This window comes from Leucoraja erinacea, chromosome 8, assembly GCF_028641065.1.
Source record: "Leucoraja erinacea ecotype New England chromosome 8, Leri_hhj_1, whole genome shotgun sequence".
NCBI lineage: Eukaryota > Metazoa > Chordata > Chondrichthyes > Rajiformes > Rajidae > Leucoraja > Leucoraja erinaceus.
This window is the reverse complement of record NC_073384.1, coordinates 29,192,505-29,216,179: the sequence shown is the minus strand read 5'-3', so window position 1 is coordinate 29,216,179 and position 23,675 is coordinate 29,192,505. Positions and strand designations below refer to the sequence as shown.

Here is a 23,675-nt window from a genome sequence, read left to right as displayed (position 1 = left end):
TTAAATATCAATCTTCCTGTTGGAATATGGGAGGAAACCGGAGCACCCAGAGAAAACCCATGCAATCACAAGGAGAAGGTACAAATGACGTACAGACAACACCCGTAGTCAGGATCGAACCTAGGTCTGTGGCATTGTAAAGCAGCAGCTCTACCACTGTGCCACTGTTTTCCATAAAGATTATCCATATATAACTTTTCAGGATATAAACAATCAAATGACGAAGCTGGAAATTAGAAATAAAAGCAAAAAAATACGAGGGCTCTTCAGAAGATTTGTGGAGAAGGCCACAGAGTTGGTTTCAGGTTAATGATCCTTCATCAGAACTGGAAAGATAGGAATAAAACTATCATAATCTAATTAAAACACGAAGAGTGGCAGCTTTCTAATTAATGTAGCGTTATAGAAGCTAAATGATAATGCCAACACACAACCATTAAAATGAATGGATTAGCATTGTCATTATGATTAGAAACATAGAAAATAGGTGCAGGAGGAGGCCATTCGACCCTTCGTGCCAGCACCGCCATTCATTGTGATCATGGCTGATCGTCCTCTATCAATAACCCGTGCCAGCCTTCTCCCCATATCCCTTGACTCCACTAGCCCCTAGAGCTCTATCTAACCCTCTCTTAAATCCATCCAATGACTTGGCCTCCACTGCCCTCTGTGGCAGGAAATTCCATAAATTCACAACTCTCTGGGTGAAAATTATTTTTCTCACCTCAGTCTTAAATGACCTCCCCATTATTCTAAGACTGTGGCCCCTGGTTCTGGACTTGCCCAACATTGGGAACATTTTACCTGCATCTAGCTTGTCCAGTCCTTTTATCTATCTATATTACTAAAAGTCTGTTCTTGATCGGTTTTGGCCATCTGTGCTGCGATTTCCGAGAGAACGCCGCCACCTACGGCTGTCATTTTTGGCCACCTTGCTCAGAGCCCCCCCCCCCCCCCCCCCCTCCGCCGCATGTGTGCCGAGGATTTTTCCCGTTGATTAAAAATGACAGAGATATTAATGTTTTTACAAAATTCCCCATTCTCTCTGCTGCCCCCGCTGGCCGCAGGGGGGGGGGAGGGACTATAAAACCAGGAAGTGGTGTGCCTCACTTACTCTTCAAGATGGAGGAAGGCAGAGGGTCACGTTTCTCTGAGCTGTGAATAACACTGAACACATGACTACTCAAATGTGGTTCTAAAATGCTTGCAGAATGTGTCTATTGGTTCTAAAGCATGCAAAAAAAAAGTGTCTATTGGTTCTAAAACTTGCAAAAAAATGTCTATTGGTTCTAAAGCTTGCAAAAAGTGTCTATTGGTTCTAAAGCGCTTGCAAAAAATGTCTATTGGTTCTAAAGCTTGCAAAAAAATGTCTATTGGTTCTGAAGCTTGCAAAAAAATGTCTATTGGTTCTAAAGCTTGCAAAAAAAGCTTGTGTCTATTGGTTCTAAAGCTTGCAAAAAAGTGTCTATTGGTTCTAAAGCTTGCAAAAAAAGTGTCTCTATTGGTTCTAAAGCTTGCAAAAAAAGTGTCTCTATTGGTTCTAAAGCTTGCAAAATAATGTCTATTGGTTCTAAAGCTTGCAAAAAATGTCTCTATTGGTTCTAAAGCTTGCAAAAAAAGTGACTATTGGTTCTAAAGCTTGCAAAAAAATGTCTATTGGTTCTAAAGCTTGCAAAAAATGTCTATTGGTTCTAAAGCTTGCAAAAAAATGTCTATTGGTTCTAAAGCTTGCAAAAAAAATGTCTATTGGTTTTAAAATGGTTCATACTAGCGCTCCAAAGCTCTCCTCCCCCCCCCCCCCCCCCCCCCCCCCCTGGCTTGAAGTTGAGAGGCACTACTTACTGCAAATTGTGGCATGGGTGCATAGGAGTGAAGTTGAAAGACTCCTACTTACTGCAAATGGTGGCATGAAGTTGAGAGGCACTACTTACTGCAAATGGTGGCTTGGGTGCTTTGGCTTGAAGTTGAAAGACACCATTTACTGCAAATGGTGGCATGAAGTTGAAAGGCACTACTTACTGCAAATGATGGCTTGAGTGTGGCTTGAAGTTGAAAAGCACTACTTACTGCAGATGGTGGCTTGGGTGCAATGGCTTGAAGTTCAAATGCATTACTTACTGCAAGTGGTGGCTTGGGTGCTTTGGCTTGAAATTGAAAGGCAAGATGGAGGAGGGAGAGGTCACGACTCGCTGTCTTTAGTGGCTTTGCACCCTACTTCAAATGGTATGAAACTGCACTTGAATTTGGTGGCCTTACACCCTGCTAGAAGTGGTAAGAAACTGCACTTGAATTTGGTGGCCTTATACCCTGCTTGAAATAGAATTTCAAGGATTAGCCGCGAGTCAACTACCAGCCCACCAGCCGTGAGTGAGTGAGTTGCCAACACAACAGGCTTGATTGACTGAGACGCCAGCCCAAGAATCCATTTGGCGCACAATTTGCATACTAGCCCTCTGGAAACCAGTCCCTTCAGCCCACAACACCCATACTAGCGCTCCAGAAAGCCCCCCCCCCCCCCCCCCCCCCAACTGGCCACCAATATTAGAATTGGTGGAGAGGTGGAATATTGCGTACGATTACCAGCCCTCCTGTGTGATGCTGGGACCCAACGGGTCCCACTTAGTCTAGTAATTTTATACGTTTCTATAAGATTCCCCCTCATCCTTCTAAACTCCAGAGAATACAAGCCTAGTCTTTTCAATCTTTCCTCATATGACAGTCCCGCCATCCCAGGGATCAATCTCGTGAACCTACGCTACACTGCCTCAATCACAAGGATGTCCTTCCTCAAATTAGGAGATCAAAACTGTACACAATACTCCAGATGTGGTCTCACCAGAGCCCTATACAACTGCAGAAGAACCTCTTTACTCCAATACTGAAATCCTCTTGTTATGAAGGCCAACATTCCATTAGCTTTCTTCACTGCCTGCTGTACCTGTAAGCCAACTTTCAGTGACCGGTGTACAAGGACGCCCAGGTCTCGCTGCACCTCCCCCTTACCTAACCTAACCCCATTGAGATAATAATCTGTCCCCTTGTTTTTGCCGCCAAAGTGGATAACCTCACATTTATCTATATTATACTGCATCTGCCACGCATCTGCCCACTCACTCAACCTGTCCAGGTCACCCTGCAACCTCCTAACATCCTCTTCACAGTTCACACGGCCACCCAGCTTTGTGTCATCTGCAAACTTGCAAGTGTTGCTCCAAATTCCCTCTTCCAAATCATTAATATATATGGTAAACAGTTGCGGCCCTAACACCGAGCCTTGCGGCACTCCACTCACTACTGCCTGCCATTCTGAAAAGGACCCGTTCACTCCTACTCATTGCTTCCGGTCTGCCAACCAATTTTCTATCCATGTCAACACCCTACCCCCAATACCAGGTGCTCTAATTTTAGTCACCAGTCCCCCATGCGGGACCTTATCAAAGGCTTTCTGAAAGTCTAGAATACACTACATCCACTGGCACCCCTTCAAGCATGATTTCCCTTTCATAAATCCATGTTGACTTGGACTAATCCTTTTACTGCTATCCAAATGCCCCATTATTACCTCTTTAATAATTGACTCCAGCATCTTTCCCACCACCGAAGTCAGGCTAACTGGTCTGTAAATCCCCGTTTTCCCTCTCACTCCTTTCTTGAAAGTGGGATAACATTAGCTATCCTCCAATCCACAGGAACTGATCCTGAATGTATTGAACATTGGAAAATGATTACCAATGCGTCCACTATTTTAGTGCTCCCTCCCTGAGGACCCTGGGATGCAGACCATCAGGCCCAGGGGATTTATCATCCTTCAGTCCCATTTGCCTACCCAATACTATTTCTCGCCTAATGAAAATTTCTTTCAGTTCCTCTACCCCCTTAGATCCTCTGTCCTCTAGTACATCTGGGAGATTGTTTGTGTCTTCCTTAGTGAAGACAGATCCGAAGTACCTATTCAACTCTTCTGCCATTTCCTTGTTGCCCATAATAATTTCACCCATGTCTGCCTTCAAGGGACCCACATTTGACTTTGCTTAGAAAATATCAAACACTGTCTGTACAGGATTGTTGCAAACTTTTCATATTTTATCTTCAGAGGGTAGAGAGATTGTGATGTGGGAATATAATTCAGAGAGAAAATTAATTACAAAATGTAATCTCTGCTGAAATCTCTGCTTAATGTAATCTTTCCTTCTTTATACTAGTGAATGAACTGGAGGCGCTACTCAGCTCTCAGAGTGCTCTCACAAACAAATTAAAAACCGAATGTCGCACTTTAAGTCAAAAGCTACAAAAGATCACAGAAAAAAACAGGTAGGAATTATTTCTGGTTTTGCATAAACTCATGTTTTGTAATCATTGATATTAGTAAAAGTAGTTTCTAACCATCTCAGTATTGCTATCAATCTTAAATTTGTTTACGTTGATCATAAATCATCAAAGTTTAATTTTCTTTAAATCTGAGATTGATAGATTACTGATTAATGTATTCAGGGATTTTTTTATTTTATTTATTTTTTAAATATTTTTATTTGTTAGAAGCAAACGTACAAAAATATAACCAACGGCATGGCATAATACAGTTATTGTACATCTTCAATTTTAACTTTTAGCTATAGTTAGAAGAAAAGAAAGGAGAAAAAGCAAGAGAGAGAAAAAGTGAAATGTGCAAAGATAGAACCCCTAGACTACCAAAGTGGTGTAGCCAAAGAGTGACTAAATAAAAGAAAGGAGAAAGGAATAGAAAATATAAGAAAAATAAAAAGACAAAAAGAGAAAGAAAGAAAAAAGTGGTGATATACCTGCCTCGCATCCCTCCCCACCCTTCACCCAACCCGTAATTAGATTTAACGCCAAAGTTGTGTTGTACCATACTATCCTTGTAATAAATCAACGAATGGTGTCCATGTCTTCGAAAAATGATCTGGTTTTTCTGCTAAGACAAGTCTAATATTTTCAAGATGTAGCGTCTCAGTCATGTTTGTAATCCACATTTTAAGAGTAGGGACAGATGTATGTTTCCAAAATTTGAGTATTAGTTTTTTTGCCGTTATCAGGCCTCTGACGTTCCTATAATAATCAATTCCGTGTCGGAGTCCAATTTTGCTTTTAGTGTTTTTGAAAACATTTCAAAAATTCCTCTCCAAAAATTATATAACTTTATACAAGAGGCAAAGGAATGTGTTATAGTTGCTTCCTGGAGAAGACATTTATCACAAATAGGAGATACATTTGGAAAGATCTTATTCAGTTTAGACTTTGAATAGTAGAGTCTGTGCAGTATTTTAAATTGAATTAACGAATGCCTAATGTTAATCGAGCAATTGTGAATATATAGAAGGTTTTCTTCCCATCTGTCTTTTAGAATTTTTAGACCAAGTTCATCTTCCCAAGCTCTTCTAATTACTTCTGACGATGGGATTTCTATATTTAAAAGGGTGTTATATCGATATGATATTAACTTGTTTGACTCAGAATTTCGATTCATACATTTGTCTAGTATGTCTGGCAACAAAGATTGGTAGTCTTGGGTATATGTTTTCAGATAGTCTCCAAATTTGAAGGTATCTGAAATATTGATTACCTTTCAGGTGATATTTCGACTGTAATTCTTGAAATGAGAGAAGAGTTCCCATCTCATAAAGATCTCTGAGTTTTTTGATTCCTAACCTTTCCCAATATGTGAACGTTTTGTCTAAAATAGATGGTTTGAACAAAGGATTATTAGCAATTGGTGAAAGAAGAGATAAATTTCTCAGTTTAAAGATTGATTTCACTTGTCTCCAGATTCGTAAAGTATTGTGGATAATCGGATTTTTCTCATTTTTTTCTTTCTCCCTGTATTCAGGGATAAAGAGAAAAAGATATGGAGACAGGTCACAGATCAGGCACTGATTGACATGAAAACCTCAGGAGACTATGTAATCTTTGTTTGCTTCAATGTTTCTACTATCCCTAGAATATGTGGCAGATCCATAATCTGTCTGAAGGGTTCCGGCGATAAAGTAGCCGCCTTACACCGCCAGAGACCTGGGTTCGATCCTGTGCTGTCTGTACAGAGTGTGCATGTTTCCCCAGTGACCATGTGTATATACCCCAGATGCTTTGGTTTCCTCCCATATTCCAAAAATGTGCAGGTTTGTAGGTTAATTAGCTTCTGTAAATTCCCACTAATGTGCAGGATAGAAGTAGTTTACGGGTGATTGTTGGTCAGCGCGGACTCGGTGGGCCGAAGGGCTTGTTTTCACGCTGTATCTCTATTTTAAACTAAACGATGCTGCCAGCATTCCAGCATTTTGTGTCTTTATCTGTTTGTATTAGTTTGTTGTCTCTTTGATTTTCTGTGACTATAAGCTTGCAAATCTCATCCAAAAATATTTTGCATTGTAAAGGTTTCATTACATATGTAATATGTCTAACCAATCACTTTGGCTCCCAGTTTCATAGGGCCTGAAGGATGCAGAGTAGGAGAGCAATATAACTGAACAAAGCTTGACTCTTGCATTAAGCTCCATTGCAAATTAATCTCAGGAGTATTGAGAAAACAACATGTCTGTGAAATAATAATTAACTTTTATAAATAAGGCAAGATTTAAATGGAGAAATATTAAAAGATGTACTCAGTGAATTCTACATTGCTCCTGACATATATGAGTGACCTACTTTCAGCGCCTAAAGTGGTTAAATTGCAGCTGATATAGGACAGAGTGAAATGTTCAAAACTTTATCACACAATCTCAATGAAATCTGCAGCTGGGCTGATCAGTGGTGGTAGACCCATCCCACACAAATTAAAAGTCTAGTTTACAGTTGCATATATTACCATTGCATAAATTAAAAGAGAACTAGATGTATTGGTTTTCCTGCATATATTGTTTGTAACCCATAAGAGGCTGCAAAGTAAACAGGATGCTAGATTATAGAGACACACAGAACTGCAGATGCTGGTTTACTAAAAAAGATACCAAATTCTGGAGTAACTCAGCATGTCAGACAGCATCTCAGGAGAACATGGATAGGTGATGTTTCGGGTTGGGATCCTCCTTCCGGTCATCTCTTTTTCCTGAGGAGACCAAAGAAGGTCCATCTGTCTCCTCAGATTCTGGTGAACTTCTACCACTGCGCCATCGAGAGCATCCTTACTAACTGTATCACAGTATGGTATGGCAACTGCTCTGTCTCCGACCGGAAAGCACTGCAGAGGGTGGTGAAAACTACCCAATGCATCACTGGTTCCTCACTCTCTCCATTGAGGCTGTCCAGAGCAGGCAATGCCTGCGAAGGGCGCGCAGCATCGCCAAGGACTGCTCTCACTCCAACCACAGATTGTTTACCCTCCTCCCATATGGGAGTCACTACAGGTCTCTCCGTTCCTGGACCAGCAGGTTCGGGAACAGCTTCTTCCCTGCAGTTGTTACCCTACATAACTCTATGCCTTGGTGATTGCCAGTCATCCCCCCCCCCTTTCCCCAGTGACGGATCTCCCTTCCCCGAAATTGCACTACTGTTACTGTACATACATATATATATATTTACTGTTCCATCATTCTGTGTTCGCACTTCTGGGTGAGATGCTAACTGCATTTCGTTGTCTCTGTACTTGTACACTGCACAATGACAATAAAATTTTTGAATCTTGAATCTTGAAGAAGGGTCCCAACCTGAAACATCACCTATCCATGTTCTTCAGAGATGCTACCTGACACGCTGAGATACTCCACCACTATGCATCATGGAGTGGTTCTACTAGGTGAACAAAATCAACTTCCAACCTAATTGCCCACACAAAGTGTGCCGGGCCTGAACAATGATAACTGGCAAACCTCACATTAAGAAATATTGGGATAAGCAAAGCACACAGGCTAAATCAGAGTGGTTAGAGTTTGAATGCTTTTCACAATCTATTCAAAGATTTGTTTTAATTAATCGTGCCCTAAATAATTCAAAATGTTAAATATTTAACATAATTAAACATACAGACTATTTACCAAAGGTATTTTTTGAAGTAATATTTAAAGATTTTACTCCAGGATTGTTAGTTTGTTCTATTGTGTTCCAACCCCTTCCAACACATTTCTTTCTTTAATTCATTCTTCAGAACTATAGATGGGATTGGAATCCTTTGAGGATAAAAATCTTGAAATCGTTTAGGTAATACATTGAAGCATTGTAACTAACAATGGAAGTGACTGGAGTAACTGAATCTGCCTGCTCCAGCTCACCATGGTTTCAGCCAGCACATTTCGTAGAATAACTACTGAAGATCTGCGAGAAATTGGTGCTCTAGTTCGCAAGGAGAGCAATGCTGAGGTGTAGTCAGAATAAGAAGTAGTTTGTGATTAATAACCTCAGAAGAGTTTCTGCTGCAGTTGTACAGGGTCTTGGTGAGACCACACCAGGAGTATTGCATACAGGTTTGGTCTCCAAATCTGAGGAAGGACATTATTGCCATAGAGGGAGTGCAGAGAAGGTTCACCAGACTGATTCCTGGGATGTCAGGACTTTCTTATGAAGAAAGACTGGATAGACTCGGATTGTACTCGCTAGAATTTAGGAGATTGAGGGGGGATCTTATAGTAACTTACAAAATTCTTAAGGGATTGGACAGGCAAGATGCAGGAAGATTGTTCCCGATGTTGGGGATGTCCAGGACAAGGGGTCACAGCTTAAGGATAGAGGTGAAATCCTTTAGAACCGAGATGAGAAAAACATTTTTCACGCAGAGAGTGGTGAATCTCTGGAACTCTCTGCCACAGAAGGTAGTTGAGGCCAGTTCATTGGCTATATTTAAGAGGGAGTTAGATGTGGCCCTTGTGGCTAGAGGGATCAGGGGGTATGGAGAGAAGGCAGGTACGGGATACTGAGTTAGATGATCAGCCATGATCATATTGAATGGCGGTGCAGGCTCGAAGGGCCGAATAGCGTACTCCTGCACCTATTTTCTATGTTTCTAAGAGTTTATACTGTGGTCTCAAACTTCAAAATTATATGAAGAAATACACTCAGTTATTTGAGAAATATACTCAGGCTAACATCTAATCAGGAAGAAATTTTCAGAATTTTTCAGAAACACAGATGGATAAAAGACCAAAAAATATTATTTTAAAACATCAATAGTTGGTTTGCCATTAAGTATTTTAGAGGTTAGAATACAGCACGAAACACAATAATTGTAAATTAATGGAAATCATCTTCTGGAAAGATGAATTTTATGAAATCTGATTACTCACTAGTTGTTTTGTAGCAATTTCAGCATCTCAGTCTCAGTTACAATTTATCTCAATATTGAGAAATACTTCATTATTTCCTTTATCAAGAGTTTTCAGTCATATCAGTGGCTATTTCATGAACATCTATATATATTACTAAAACTTTCATCTTGTTTGATTGTATGCGTGCATGTGAGTGTGATCCCGAAACTACGGCAAAACGGTACACGATAGCGCTACAACGTTTGGCCCACCTTACCATTGTCCTAAGTGTGCTGTGGCAAGTTTCGTTCAGATCGACGTTATATTTTACAACTTATTCACACTTTAAACTTTACAAAAAACACTTTTACAAAAATCACTTTTCGATTCCCTGCCCGTTACGTCACAATGGGATCCCAAATCTCATTTACATTAAAAATCGCGATTTTTCAAAAAAACTCTGTTTTAATCAAATTCTTCCTTTTTCATTAACAACTAACATTGTGTTTAGGTTTCTAAAGAAAAAACTTGATTTTTGTCCATTTAAAAAATAAATCACGATTTTCTACGTTGGGGATGGGGGGGGGGGGGGGAGTAGGGAGAGAGATGGGGGGAGGTGAGGAGTGGGGGAGCAGGGGGATAGAGGCAGAGGAGGGGGGTAGGGAGGGGAGAGGGGTTATGGAGGGAGGGAGTGACTGAGGTTATCCATGCGTGCGGATTTAAAAAGTAACTGAAAGTTTCCCCGCTAGGCGCTGCAGCGAAGTCTGGGGGCCGCGGCGCTGCTGCTCCAGGCCCGTGGGTAGGGAGAGGAGCGGGATCTGGGGCAAGGACTAGGCCGCAGCCTCGGCCTCTCCCTCCTCCTCCCCCAGCTCCAGGCCGCTTGGCCCATCCCCCCCGACAGCCCCTGCCTCAAGTACAACTTCATCGCCAACGTTGTGGAGCAAACGGGGCCGGCGGTGGTTTGCATCGAGATCCTGGGGAGGTGAAGAGAGAGACTGGGGGGATTGAGGGAGAGGAATTAGATGTGGTCCTTGTGGCTAAAGGGATCAGGGGGTATGGAGAGAAGGCAGGTACAGGATACTGAGTTGGATGATCAGCCATGATCATATTGAATGGCGGTGCAGGCTCGAAGGGCCGAATGGCCTATTCCTGCACCTATTTTCTATGTTTCTAGTGAGGAGAGAGTGGTTATGGAGAGAGGGAGGGAGTGACTGAGGGTAGGGGAAAGGAGATGGAGGGAGAGGTGAAGAAGGGAGTGGGGAGGAGAGGAGGAGAGGGGAATGAAGAGCGACGGTGAAGAGAAGGGGAGGAGTATGCGAGGTAATGGAGGAGGGGAGGGTGAAGAGAGAGGAGGGGAGGAAGGGGATGAGTGGAGGAAGCAGAGGAGGGTTGGTGGAGGGAGGGGAGAGGGAGGATAATGGAGATGTGGAATAGGTGACTGAAGAGGGAGAGTGAGATGCATTCACATTGATCTTAAATTTTACGTTATTGCCATTTTAAACTTTAAAACCGTTGCAATTGCGTTCCCAGTTGCCAGCGCGTCTGCGCAGTTGGGTGAGCGTTGCCGTGACTTGCGTCACAACGGGGATCTCTGGCCTCACAACGGGAACCCACTACCGCACTGCGAAGTTTGGTGGAATATTGCGTTTGGGGAACGGGGCCCAACGGGTCCCACTTGGTCTACTCTAGTACATCTAATAAAATTTGAAGCCTTTACTCCACAATCATTAGTCAATTATATTCTGTTTCAACTTCTTCCAACATTTTCTCTTTTTTCCCTCTAATTCTACGGAAACAGTAAGGGGATCAGCATCTTATGCATATATCCCATCAGCGTCTCCTCCTATATATTATCTTTGAAAACCATAATTCTTATTTGGTCTCCTTCATAAAGAGGAAATAATTTTACCTTCCTGACAAGCAAAAGCTTCTCTCCTAGAGTCTGGCACCGTGAAAGATTCAGCCTCCAGCTGCTGGGTTGGCTGTTGAACAGGAATGGTTAAAAAGCCCAGGGCTTCTGAAAAGAAGTGATAGAGATCATCATAGCTGCAAGGAAATCTTCCACACAGTCTGTTTGTAACAGTAAGTGGAAAAGGTTTGCCATCTGGTGCCAAGATCATGGACAGGATCCCGTGCTGTGTAGGATCCTTGTGATTCTCGACTATTTGGGTATTCTGGTAGAATCTGGACTGCAGCCCAGTTTGATCAGAGTACACACAGCAGTTTTCCTAGTGTTAGTATAACGGAGCCAGGTGGGTGTTCATCCTATGTTGTCACAGTTTACAAAAGGAGTTTGGAAAGTCAGAACTCCACATAAGTCCTTCACTTCCCTGTGTGAGCTAAATCTTTCTTTCTGGATAATTGAATTAATTTCATCCCCCTTTTCTCTCTTGTGGTCTTTAACCTGGATCATATACACTTCCCAGATGAAGGGCAGGATGAGAATTTCTTCCTCATCCAGTACTAACTCATCTCTGTAGCCAGGCACCAGGAGATGTGTGAGCGTGACTCAAGGTGACAGGTCTGTCTATTTTCCTTACTTCCCTGTGGAGAAGCACCTGTCCTTCACTCAGTGGTTTTTCTCCGTGGCCCCACTGAAGAACAGATCACAAATTCACCCTGGGGTAGAACTGCTCCAATGTGTTTTCAGTTTTGTTACACTTAGTAAATGTAGCACTGTTCTATTCTCTGCACCCTCTTGCCCCAGCTCTTTCCTTACAACATGATATATCATTGGCATAGCTTCATCTCATACTGCTTTGTAAAGCAGAGTTTGTATAGCAGAAATGGGGGGATTTTGTATAAACACTGCTGTAATTTCTACATGGTGAAACCAAAATGTATAAAAATGGCCTTTATTAAAATCTGACAATGTGCACTTTAACCACATGTGATTACAAATCTATTACAAATCTTAAATTGTGGAGTACAGAGGCAAATAAATAAATGAAGGGTCTTTGTCCCAAACATTATGGAGGGCACTTTAAAACAATCTCTGCAACTTCCTATCATTTTTGTTTCTATCCAGTCTTGGATTTGTTTGAAGGAGCATGTTGTTGGATTGTGAATGATGCCAATCGTTATGGCCCCAGTTTTATTGTTCCTGATGTGGGTCTCTTGCTTGGCTATTTCAAATGGTTGTGAATAGCCAGCCACATTGGGTGAGCGAAGAGTCAAAAAGGAAGATTAAAAGAAATAAGTGAACTAAAAGCAATCCATTAACTTCTGTTACCATTATGAGTTCTACCTCTTTTTAGGAAATCTACAAAATTGTCAAGAATGACCATCTGTAACAGGCAAGGGTCTAACCATCTACCCTTGGTATTCAACTGCATTAACATTGCCAATTCCTCCCACAGTTAATATCCCGGGGATCTCCATTGACCAGGAGAGTAGGTCAGAGGAGTAGATGTCCTGTGGCAAGTGATTCACCTACTGTCATCCCAAGAACTTCACATCATTTACAATGCACAACACAGGAGCATGATAGAATACTCTTCTCCTGTCTAGCTGAATGCAATACCAACAATTCAAAAACCATTTGACATCATGAAGAACAAAGCGTGCAATTAATTTCCCCCACAAATTGCACACTGTCCTAACCTGGAAATCTATGGCTGTCATCATCAGTAAGTCTAAATCATGAAGTTCCTTGCTGAACAGCAGTATGGGAGTATCTTCACCCACAGGACTGCTGCAGTTCAAGGGCAATTGGAGTAGGGAAGTAAATGCAGGGCGTTCCAGTCACAGCCAAATCCCGAAAGTGAATACTAAGAGATTAGTATACAAACTTAAAGCACACGGTATTTGGGGTTCAGTATTGATGTGGATAGAGAACTGGCTGGCAAACGGGAAGCAAAGAGTAGGAGTAAACGGGTCATTTTCACAATGGCAGGCAGTGACTAGTGGGGTACCGCAAGGCTCAGTGCTGCGACCCCAGCTATTTACAATATATATTGATTTGGACGAGGGAATTGAATGCAACATCTCCAATTTTGCGGATGACACTAAGCTGGGGGGCAGTGTTAGCTGTGAGGAGGATGTTAGGAGGCTGCAAGGTGACTTGGATAGGCTGGGTGAGTGGGAAAATGCATGGCAGATGCAGTATAATGTGGATAAATGTGAGGTTATCCACTTTGGTGGCAAAAACAGGAAAACAGACTATTATCTAAATGGTGACCGATTAGGAGAAGGGGAGATGCAGCAAGACCTGGGTGTCATGGTACACCAGTCATTGATAGTAGTCATGCAGGTGGAGCAGGCACTGAAGAAAGCGAATGGTATGTTAGCATTTAGAGCAAAAGGATTTGAGTATAGGAGCAGGGAGGTTCTACTGCAGTTGTACAGGGTCTTGGTGAGACCACACCTGGAGCATTGCGTACAGTTTTGGTCTCCAAATCTGAGGAAGGACATTATTGCCATAGAGGCAGTGCAGAGAAGGTTCACCAGACTGATTCCTGGGATGTCAGGACTTTCATATGAAGAAAGACTGGATAGTCTCGGCTTGTACTCGCTAGAATTTAGGAGATTGAGGGGGGATCTATAGAAACCTACAAAATTCTTAAGGGGTTGGACAGGCTAGATGCAGGAAGATTGTTCCCGATGTTGGGGAAGTCCAGGACAAGGGGTCACAGCTTAAGGATAGAGGGGAAATCCTTTAGGACCGAGATGTGAAAAACATTTTTCACACAGAGAGTGGTGAATCTCTGGAACTCTCTGCCACAGAAGGTAGTTGAGGCCAGTTCATTGGCTATATTTAAGAGGGAGTTAGATGTGGCCCTTGTGGCTAAAGGGATCAGGGGGTATGGAGAGAAGGCAGGTACAGGATACCGAGCTGGATGATCAGCCATGATCATATTGAATGGCAGTGCAGGCTTGAAGGGCCGAATGGCCTACTACTGCACCTATTTTCTATGTTTCATAAAATAGGTATGTTAAATTTCCATGGTCTCCCGATAGGTAGACCGATAATGCCTGACAATTTTTGGAATTTTTTAAGGAAGTAAATAGCAGGACGGACAAAAGAGAGTCAGTGGATGTTGTTTACCTGGATTTTCAGAAGGCCTTTGAAAAGGTGCCACACGTGAGGCTGCTAAACAATATGAGAGCCAATGATATTAGGAGAAGATACTAGCATGGATAGAAGGTTGGCTGAGTGGCAAACGGCAAAGAGTGGGAATAAAAGGAGCTTTTTCTGGTTGGCTGTCAGTGACCTGTTCCTTTTTCGCAGGGGTCATGTTGGGTCCGCTAGTCTTCACATTGTATATTGGATGAGAGAATTGATGACTTTGTTTGCGGATGATACGAAGATAGGTGGAGGGGCAGGTAGTGTAGGTGAAGCATGGATTCTGCAGAAGGATTTGGGCAAGTTGGGAGAGTGGGCAAAGAATTAGCAGATGGAACACAGCGTAGCAAAGTGTACAGTCATGCACTTTGGTAGTAGGAATAAAGACGTAGACTATTTTATAAATGGGGAGATGATTCAGAATTTGGAGGTGCAAAGGTACTTGGGTGTGGAGGACAAGTCATTGGGGTTTTTGTAAGGCGGAGATTGACAGATACTTGATTAGTAAGGGTGTCAAAGGATATGGGGAGAAGGCAGGAAAACAGGGTTGAGAGGGAAAGATAGATTAGCCATGATTGAATACTGGACTAGACTCAATGGGCAGAATGGCCTAATTCTGCTCCTATGATTTATGCAATTACTTAACCATACTGCGTTATAAATTAACCCGAGTAGAACTAATTCTGTAAAAGTACATATCAGGAAGCGAAAAGTTTTAAATAACACAGTAACTCACTGATTTCAAGTACAGTGCAGAATATAAAGATGGAAAACAAATTCTTAATGACTTTGGCTGAATTGTGAAATGAATTTCAGTAGTCTCAATTCAATTGATAGTGGGGAGATATATGCAGAGTAAATTGTTCATTATAGCAGGTTAACAAGGGGTTTACACAATCAATACCTTTTCGTGAAATGTAACCAGACATTTTTGACATTTTTGATTAGTGCTTACGTGAGCTTGAGCTATTCCTTTGGATGCAAAATTTGAAAAGAATCTATTACTTGATGAAAATATATTTAATCTGTTATAAGCAATCCAAAGTTCTTATTCCATAGCTTTTTGTACATTGTACTTCTTTATTATGTTTATTATTTATTATAACTGCTCAGCTGGTCTGGTTCGTATTTGTATTTGGTTGTTTATCCTGAGTTTTCTTCTATCTTGCTATTTTTGTCTTCACTATCAATTCTATTTTCATACACTTAATCCGATTTTTTTAATTTATAGTTTTCCGACAAATCAATTTCTCGTGCTTTGTTCTTTTACACTGATTTCATCATCGTGCTGATTTCAAGTAAGTCCTCTTTCCTCTACATTTGTTGGTGCCTTGTTTTGTTTCCCACCCCATCTCCTGCTTCTTTTTCCAATTCTTCCTACACTATATGCTTATTCTTCACCTCCACGGCTTTTAATCATTACGCTCCGTCCGTCTTAACCTACCTGATCTCCCGGTGCACTTCAACTCCCTCTCGCATTCCAAATCTGACCTTTCTGTCCTGGGCATCCTCCATTGTCAGAGTGAGGCCCAACGCAAATTGGAGGAACAGCACCTCATATTTTGCTTGGGTAGTTTACACCCCAGCGATATGAACATTGACTTCTCTAACTTCAGACAGCCCTTGCTTTCTCTCTCCAGCCCCTTCCCCTTCCCATTTCTCCCACTAGTCTTACTGTGCCCGCCTACATTCTCTCTTTGTCCCGCCCCCTCTCTGAAGCCTGAAGGGTCACGACCCGAAACGTCGCCCATTCCTTCTCTCCAGAGATGCTGCCTCACCCGCTGAGTTACTCCAGCATTTTGTGTCCACCTTTGATTTAAACCAGCATCTGCAGTCCTTTCTTACACATGCAAGGAATTACTTTTGAATTGCAGTCATTATAATAATGCATGTAAATACAGTAGCTGCTTTGCAAAGTAACAATGCCCCAAATAAAATGCATCTGATTGTACTGAAATTAAGGTAGGAATATTCCTGTGGATGCTGGAAATTGAAGGTACCATCAAGATCAACTTGATAACACGAAACTCGTGCATAAAATGGATATTGAACAAAATAGCCAAACAGCTGGAGAACATGTATAAAATATAATTTAGAGAACTGTGTTGAATGTATTAAGTGTTATTATTATTGTTGACTAATTCTCTCCAACTCCATGTATTTAGAAATCTGGCAGCACAGTTTTGTTTTCATTTGATAGTTCTAAAATTACTAGTTTACACAAGCCAGATGCTCCAGTTTTTGCACTTGTCCTGTTTTTTTGCAATGAATCATTGTTTTCAGAGCAGCTGATTTTTTCTTTCTTTGTGATCCTGTACATGAGAGATTGTGTAGTTGTTCAATGGTATTTGAACATTTATCATGTTAAAATATTTAGATGGTTAGCACCATCTTCACATTCTGCAAGAATATCTATTCTTAGACTAATTACAGTCTTTTGTTATTTATGGCAGGAGAAAGCTTTTAAGATTTCAAGCATTTTTATTTGTAGACAATTATCAACCTATTCTTATGTTATACAATGACTGAAGTGAAGATAGAATATTGCTGATTATGTTCCAAGGTAATATGTTTGTTTACAAATAAAAAAGTTGATCAACAAAGGAAGTTGTCGCAGATATCTGGCAAAAAGTCAGAGGAGAAATAATAATTCTTAACATGGTAAATTATATCTGCAATTTATCCCTAAAATACGCTGTTAGCATATTTGGTGCTTCTTTCCAAAAAGTTATTGATCCTGGCAAATTTTTAAACAAAGAGATGGTGAGTGGGTATCATTGATACCTCCTTCAGTGAACTCCTACATGTATGATATTTTCAATTCCCTTTTTTTGATGTTTGAATTATATAATTTTGATTTTAAAAAATGTATTATGGAAAGCAAATCCCTTGAATGTTCTGTTACTGCTGTAATTGTTAAATGTACCGGGGAGCCGCGCGCGCGGTGGGAGTGTACCAGGGAGCCGTGCACGCAGTGAGAGTGTCCCGGGGAGCCCCTCGCACGGTGGCAGTATCCAGGCAGCTGCGGAACAACCCCACCGCCGCTGACCAGAATGACGACAGAAGATCCCGGTAGGCCCGACTCATCCCACAGGCCTCCCCAGGAGACTGTGCTGAAGCCGGACGGCGAGGCCTGTCTGGGCAGAGGAGTCCCTGCGGTGGCGGCGATGGGAGCCTTGCAGCGGCAGCAGGATACTCGGCGGCAGCAGCGGGAGCCTCAGCGGCAGTGGGGCGAACAAAGGAGGACCCGGTGTGGGGGGGGGCACTCTAGTTTAGAATCCTCTGTCCAGGGGATAAGTCTGTGTTTGTTTATTTGTTTGTTCATTTGCTGTGGTGAAGGCACTGTGCACATGGCAGCCAGCCAACAGTTGCTTGGCTTTATCTTTTTGTTTTCACTTTTAATTTCATGATTTTGTGTACCTTGTGTGTTGTGACTGTCGGCAGACCAATTTCCCTCCGGGGATAAATAAAGTTTTATTGTATCGTATTGTAACACTATCAGATCAGATTAAAGATTCTTCTGTGTTTCCCAACAAAATAGAGTTAGCACAAACCAAAATGAATGATCCCTACTAGACAAGTATGAATTTGTCCAGTTTCTACAACATCTTTTTGTGTGATCTATGAGTGGAAGGTGTCGTCTTAATGATTTGTAGCTCATCAAAGCCACTGCTATAGAGTGCATTTGTGTCCAAAGTCACATGAAATGGAAAAAAAGAGGAAAATGCTGAAATTATTCAGCTGGTCAGGCAACATCTTTGGAGAGAGAAACAGAATTAATGTTTCAGATTGATGACTTGTCATTAGAACTGTTGGAAAGACAAGCAGAAATTCCACTGGGAATTTTGTTGAAACTGGCCAAATTCAATTCACACAAGGTTTAGACAGCCAGCAGAATATGAATGATCATCCCATCTGCACAGGTTAGATGTGGATATCTGGGACACAATCTGCACTGTTTTGTATATCTCTTAGATAAGGCATACAGAACATTCTTGATTATTTGGTTTACTTTATATATTGAAACTAAAACAGAAGATGCTGGAAATACTCAGCATATCAGGTCTTATCCTTGGAGAGAAAAACAGATGACATTTTACAGAGATTAAAGAGATTACCAATGGGCGGCATAGTGGCACAGCTGGTAGAGCTGCTGCCTCACAGCACTAGAGACCTACATTCAATCTTGACCTGGTACTGCCTGTATAGTGTTTGTATATTCTCCCCGTGACCATGTGGGTTTCCTCCGGGTGCTTGATTTCCTCTAACATCCCAAAGTTTGTAGATCCTCTTTAAAATTTCCCCTAATGTGTAGGGAGTGGATGAGAAAATGGGATAACAGAGAATTAGTGGGTGAATGGGTGGTCGATGGTCAGTATGTTCTCAGTGGGCTGAAAGTCATGTTTCCATGTTGTATCTCTAAACTAAACTATAACTTTTCATTAGATTAGTTTTTCAACCATCTACAAATCATACATCATACATTGTTCATACATCATATGTTTTTAGTCATATAACATGGGCACATGTCCTTTACCCCAACATTTCTCTTCTATGCTAACCTAGATGGCCATGTTGCCATTTGCCAATTTTTAACCCATGTCCCTCTAAATCATAGTTGTCGCAATGTCTTTGAAATACATTATTGTTATTGTTTCAGTTATGTGGAGTCACAATGAACTGCAGATGCTGGGATTTTTTGTAAAATGTAAAGTGCCGGACATGGTCCAAGTAAATTTGAGTGCAGGATGGTGGTGGTGAAGTTGATGAAGTCCATGAGTTCTGCATGGGCGCAGGAGGTAGCACCAATGCAGTCATCAATGTAATGGAGATATGCAATAGTTTGGGGATAGGGCCAGAGTATGCCTGGAGCAAGGATTGTTCAACATACCCTACAAAGAGGAAGGCATATTTGGGGCCCATGCAGGTGCCCATAGCTAAGCCTTGTACTTGGAGGAAGTGGGAGGAGTCAAAGGAGAAGTTGTTAAGAGTGAGGACCAGCTCCGCTAGGCGGAGTAGAATGTTAGTAGAGGGAAATTGGATGGTTCTGCAGTCGAGGAAGAAACGGAGGGCTTTAAGGCCTTCCTGGTGGGGGATGGAGGTAGAGTGACTGAACATCCATAGTAAAGATGAGGGGGTGGGGGCTGTGAAAGCAGAAGTCATTAAAGAGACAAAGGGCATGTGAGGTATTTTGGACATAGGTCGGGGGGAAAGCATGGAGTCAAGGCACGTGGAAATCATTTCAGTGGGACAGCAACAGGCAGAAATCATGTGCGGTCGTGGCGTCGAAGGACGAGAAGCCGAAGCAAAGAAGTGGAAGCCAAATAACTGAACAGAAACAACACCGAAAAGCCAAATAACCGAAAGGGCGCAACGCCGAAAACCAACTAACCGAACGGACGCAACGCCGAAAAGCCAAATAAACGAAAGGGCGGGGCGCCGAAAAGCCAACTAACCGAAAGGGCGGGACGCCTAAAAGCCAACTAACCGAAAGGGCACAATGCTGAAAAGCCAACTCACCGAACAGGCGCAATGCCGAAAAGCCAAATGACGGACATGACGTCGCCGGGGGACGGGACTTGTCAGCGATTGGTCCAGACCCCCGCGTCCATCACATCACTGGCTGGGAGAAACGGGAGGGTGGGGGTCATTTTCCCCACACAAGACTGCCCGGGCTGGAGGGTCACTGGGCACTCTGAACCCGAGCACCAAGGTGTAAGCGGCCGCAGGCTATTCTAGACTGGGTATTGAGTAATGAGGGAGGGTTAGGTAGCAGTCTTTTTGTGCGTGGCCCCTTGGGCAAGAGTGACCATAATATGGTTGAGTCTTCATTAGGATGGAGAGTGACATTGTTAATTCAGAAACAAGGGTCCTGAACTTAAAGAAAGGTAACTTTGAGGGTATGAGACATGAATTGGCCAAGATAGACTGGCAATTGATTCTTAAAGGGTTGATGGTGGATATGCAATGGAAGGCATTTAAAGACTGCATGGATGAACTACAACAATTGTTCATCCCAGTTTGGCAAAAGGAATAAATCAGATAAGGTAGTGCATCCGTGGATAACAAGGGAAATCAGTGATAGTATTAAAACAAAAGATGAAGCATACAAATTAGACAGAAAAAGCAGCCTACCAGAGGACTGGGAGAAATTCAGAGTCCAGCAGAGGAGGACAAAAGGCTTAATTAGGAAAAATAAAATAGATTATGAAAGAAAACTGGCAGGGAACATAAAAACTGACTGCAAAAGTGATTATAGATATGTGAAGAGAAAAAGATTAGTTAAAACAAATGTAGGTCCCTTGCAGTCAGAAACAGATGAATTGATCATGGGGATCAAAGACATGGCAGACCAATTGAATAAACACTTTGGTTCTGTCTTCACTAAGGACGACATAAATAATCTGCCGGAAATAGCAGAGGACCGGGGGTCAAATGAGATGGAGGAACTGAGAGAAATCCAGGTTAGCCGGGAAGTGGTGTTAGGTAAATTGAATGGATTAAAGGCCGATAAATCCTCTGGCTGCATCTCAGAGGACTTAAGGAAGTAGCCGCAGAAATAGTGGATGCATTAGTGATAATTTTTCAAAATTCTTTAGATTCTGGAGTAGTTCCTGAGGATTGGAGGGTAGCTAATGTAACCCCACTTTTTAAAAAGGGAGGGAGAGAGAAAACGGGGAATTACAGACTAGTTAGTCTAACATCGGTAGTGGGGAAACTGCTAGAGTCAGTTATTAAAGATGGGATAGCAGCACATTTGGAAAGTGGTGAATTCGTTGGGCAAAGTCAGCATGGATTTATGAAAGGTAAATCATGTCTGACGAATCTTATAGAATTTTTCGAGGATGTAACTAGTAGAGTGGATAAGTGAGAAGCAGTGGATGTGTTATATCTGGACTTCAGAAGCCCATATAAGAGATTAGTATACAAACTTAAAGCACATGGTATTGGGGGTTCAGTATTGATGTGGATAGAGAACTGGCTGGCAGACATGAACCAAAGATTAGGAGTAAACGGGTCCTTTTCACAATGGCAGGCAGTGACTAGTGGGGTACGGCAAGGCTCAGTGCTGGGACCCCAGCTATTTACAATATATATTAATGATTTGGACGAGGGAATTGAATGCAACATCGCCAAGTTTGCGGATGACACGAAGCTGGGGGGCAGTGTTAGCTGTGAGGAGGATGCTAGGAGGCTGCAAGGTGACTTGGATAGGCTGGGTGAGTGGGCAAATACATGGCAAATGCAGTATAATGTGGATAAATGTGAGGTTATCCACTTTGGTGGCAAAAATAGGAAGTAGATTATTATCTGAATGGTGGCCAATTAGGAAAAGGGTAGATGCAACGAGACGTGGGTGTCATGGTACACCAGTCATTGAAAGTAGGCATGCAGGTGCAGCAGGCAGTGAAGAAAGTGAATGGTATGTTAGCATTTATAGCAAAAGGATTTGAGTATAGGAGCAGGGAGGTTCTACTGCAGTTGTACAGGTTCTTGGTGAGCCCACACCTGGAGTATTGCGTACAGTTTTGGTCTCCTAATCTGAGGAAAGACATTCTTGCCATAGAGGGAGTACAGAGAAGGTTCACCAGACTGATTCCTGGGATGTCAGGACTTTCATATGACGAAAGACTGGATAGACTCGGCTTGTACTCGCTAGAATTTAGAAGATTGAGGGGGGATCTTATAGAGACTTACACAATTCTTAAGGGGTTGGACAGGCTAGATGCAGCAAGATTGTTCCCGATGTTGGGGAAGTCCAGAACAAGGGGTCACAGTTTAAGGATAAGAGGGGAAATCTTTTAGGACCGAGATTAGAAAAACATTATTCACACAGAGAGTGGTGAATCTCTGGAATTCTCTGCCACAGAAGATAGTTGAGGCCAGTTCATTGGCTATATTTAAGAGGGAGTTAGATGTGGCCCTTGTAGCTAAAGGGATCAGGGGGTATGGAGAGAAGGCAGGTACAGGATACTGAGTTGGATGATCAGCCATGATCATATTGAATGGCAGTGCAGGCTCGAAGGGCCGAATGGCCTATTCCTGCATCTATTTTCTATGTTTCTATGTTTCTGTCCCTCCGGACAGTTCCCACTCTTCCCCCCACCCGTGTCAGCGCTGTCTGGCCATGGCCGGCCTCCGCCTTGCCTCCCCCAGGCGGCCGTACTGTGATGGGCTGTGGGTCAGCAGCGCACACACACATGGGACAGAGTTGGGGACAGTCTGCTCCCTCCGCCCACCCAGCGTCACTGACCACGATGCACCGCCACCGGACCCCGACCCCCATACCAGGGTGATTCACCCCCCCAACCCCCACCCACACACGAGGTGATTCACCCCCCGACACCCACACCGGGTGATTCACCCCACAGCCGCGTGGATAGACGGCTTGGGGCGCTTTAGAAGATCATCTGAGCATCTTGAAATCAACCTTATGAGCACGAGTGAAAGATAGCCGAGCGACGCGATATCGATCAGCCCACATCGCACAGAGTGGAAAAGAATGAAATGGAAATTGCAAATTATTCAACTGCAACTTTCCCCCTTCCCCGACATAAAGGCAGCAATAAAATATTTGCCACATGTTTAATCTTGTTCCCGAATATGCATAAAAGAGGCAGTATATATATATATATATATATATATATATATATATATATATATATAACCTCCCCTTTCTTCTGACTAGGTCTTATGCAATATTCAGCAAGCCAACCTGGACAATTAGTTTGGTGTGACAGTTGTGTAGGAAGGAACTACAGACGTTGGTTTTAAGCGAAGATGGACACAAAAAGCTGGAATAACTCAGCAGAACAGGCAGCATCTCTGGAGAGAAGGAATGGGTGACGTTTCGTGTCGAGACCATTCTTTAGACCTGAAGACTGAGTCTGAAGGCAAATATGTGGCAAATATGTTATTGCTGCCTGTATGTCGGCAAAGGGGGAAAGTTGCAGTTGAATAATTTGCAATTTCCATTTCATTCTTTTCCACTCTGGCGATGTGGGCTTTTCGATACCGCGTCGCTCGGCTATCTTTCACGTGCTCATGAGATTGATTTCAAGATGGTCTTCTAATGTGGTCATTGTTCTGAGCGCCAAATCCCTTCATCTGTACCTGCAACTGAAGGTATGGGTGGATTAGCAGACCTTGAAGAGGCATTGACACTGTTTATATGTAGAGGGGTAATAGAGGGAAGGTGTGTGATTTGAGAGTAATGTATCGTCTGTGGGGAGAAAAAAAGTATGATTTATTCGACACCGCTGCGAAAATGACACTATTAAATGCGCAAAGTTCAAAAAAACAAATGAACTGCAAATAAACTGAAAAAATACAGGTTATCTGGTGTTTTGTGCATGTGAGCTTGTTGTGTGCGTTACTCAGGCAACCAACATTCAAGAGTCCAAGATTCAAGACAGTTTATT

The 23,675-nt window shown here is 42.4% G+C and overlaps 1 protein-coding gene across 1 annotated transcript in view; it reads left to right on the top strand.

The window, feature by feature from the left end:
- sdccag8 (SHH signaling and ciliogenesis regulator sdccag8) overlaps positions 1-23,675 on the top strand; it is a 347,356-nt gene that overhangs the window by 233,483 nt on the left and 90,198 nt on the right. The window contains exon 15 of the mRNA XM_055639311.1: positions 4,203-4,311. Coding sequence (XP_055495286.1) covers positions 4,203-4,311 — 109 coding nt within the window. The remainder of the gene's footprint in view (positions 1-4,202; positions 4,312-23,675) is intronic.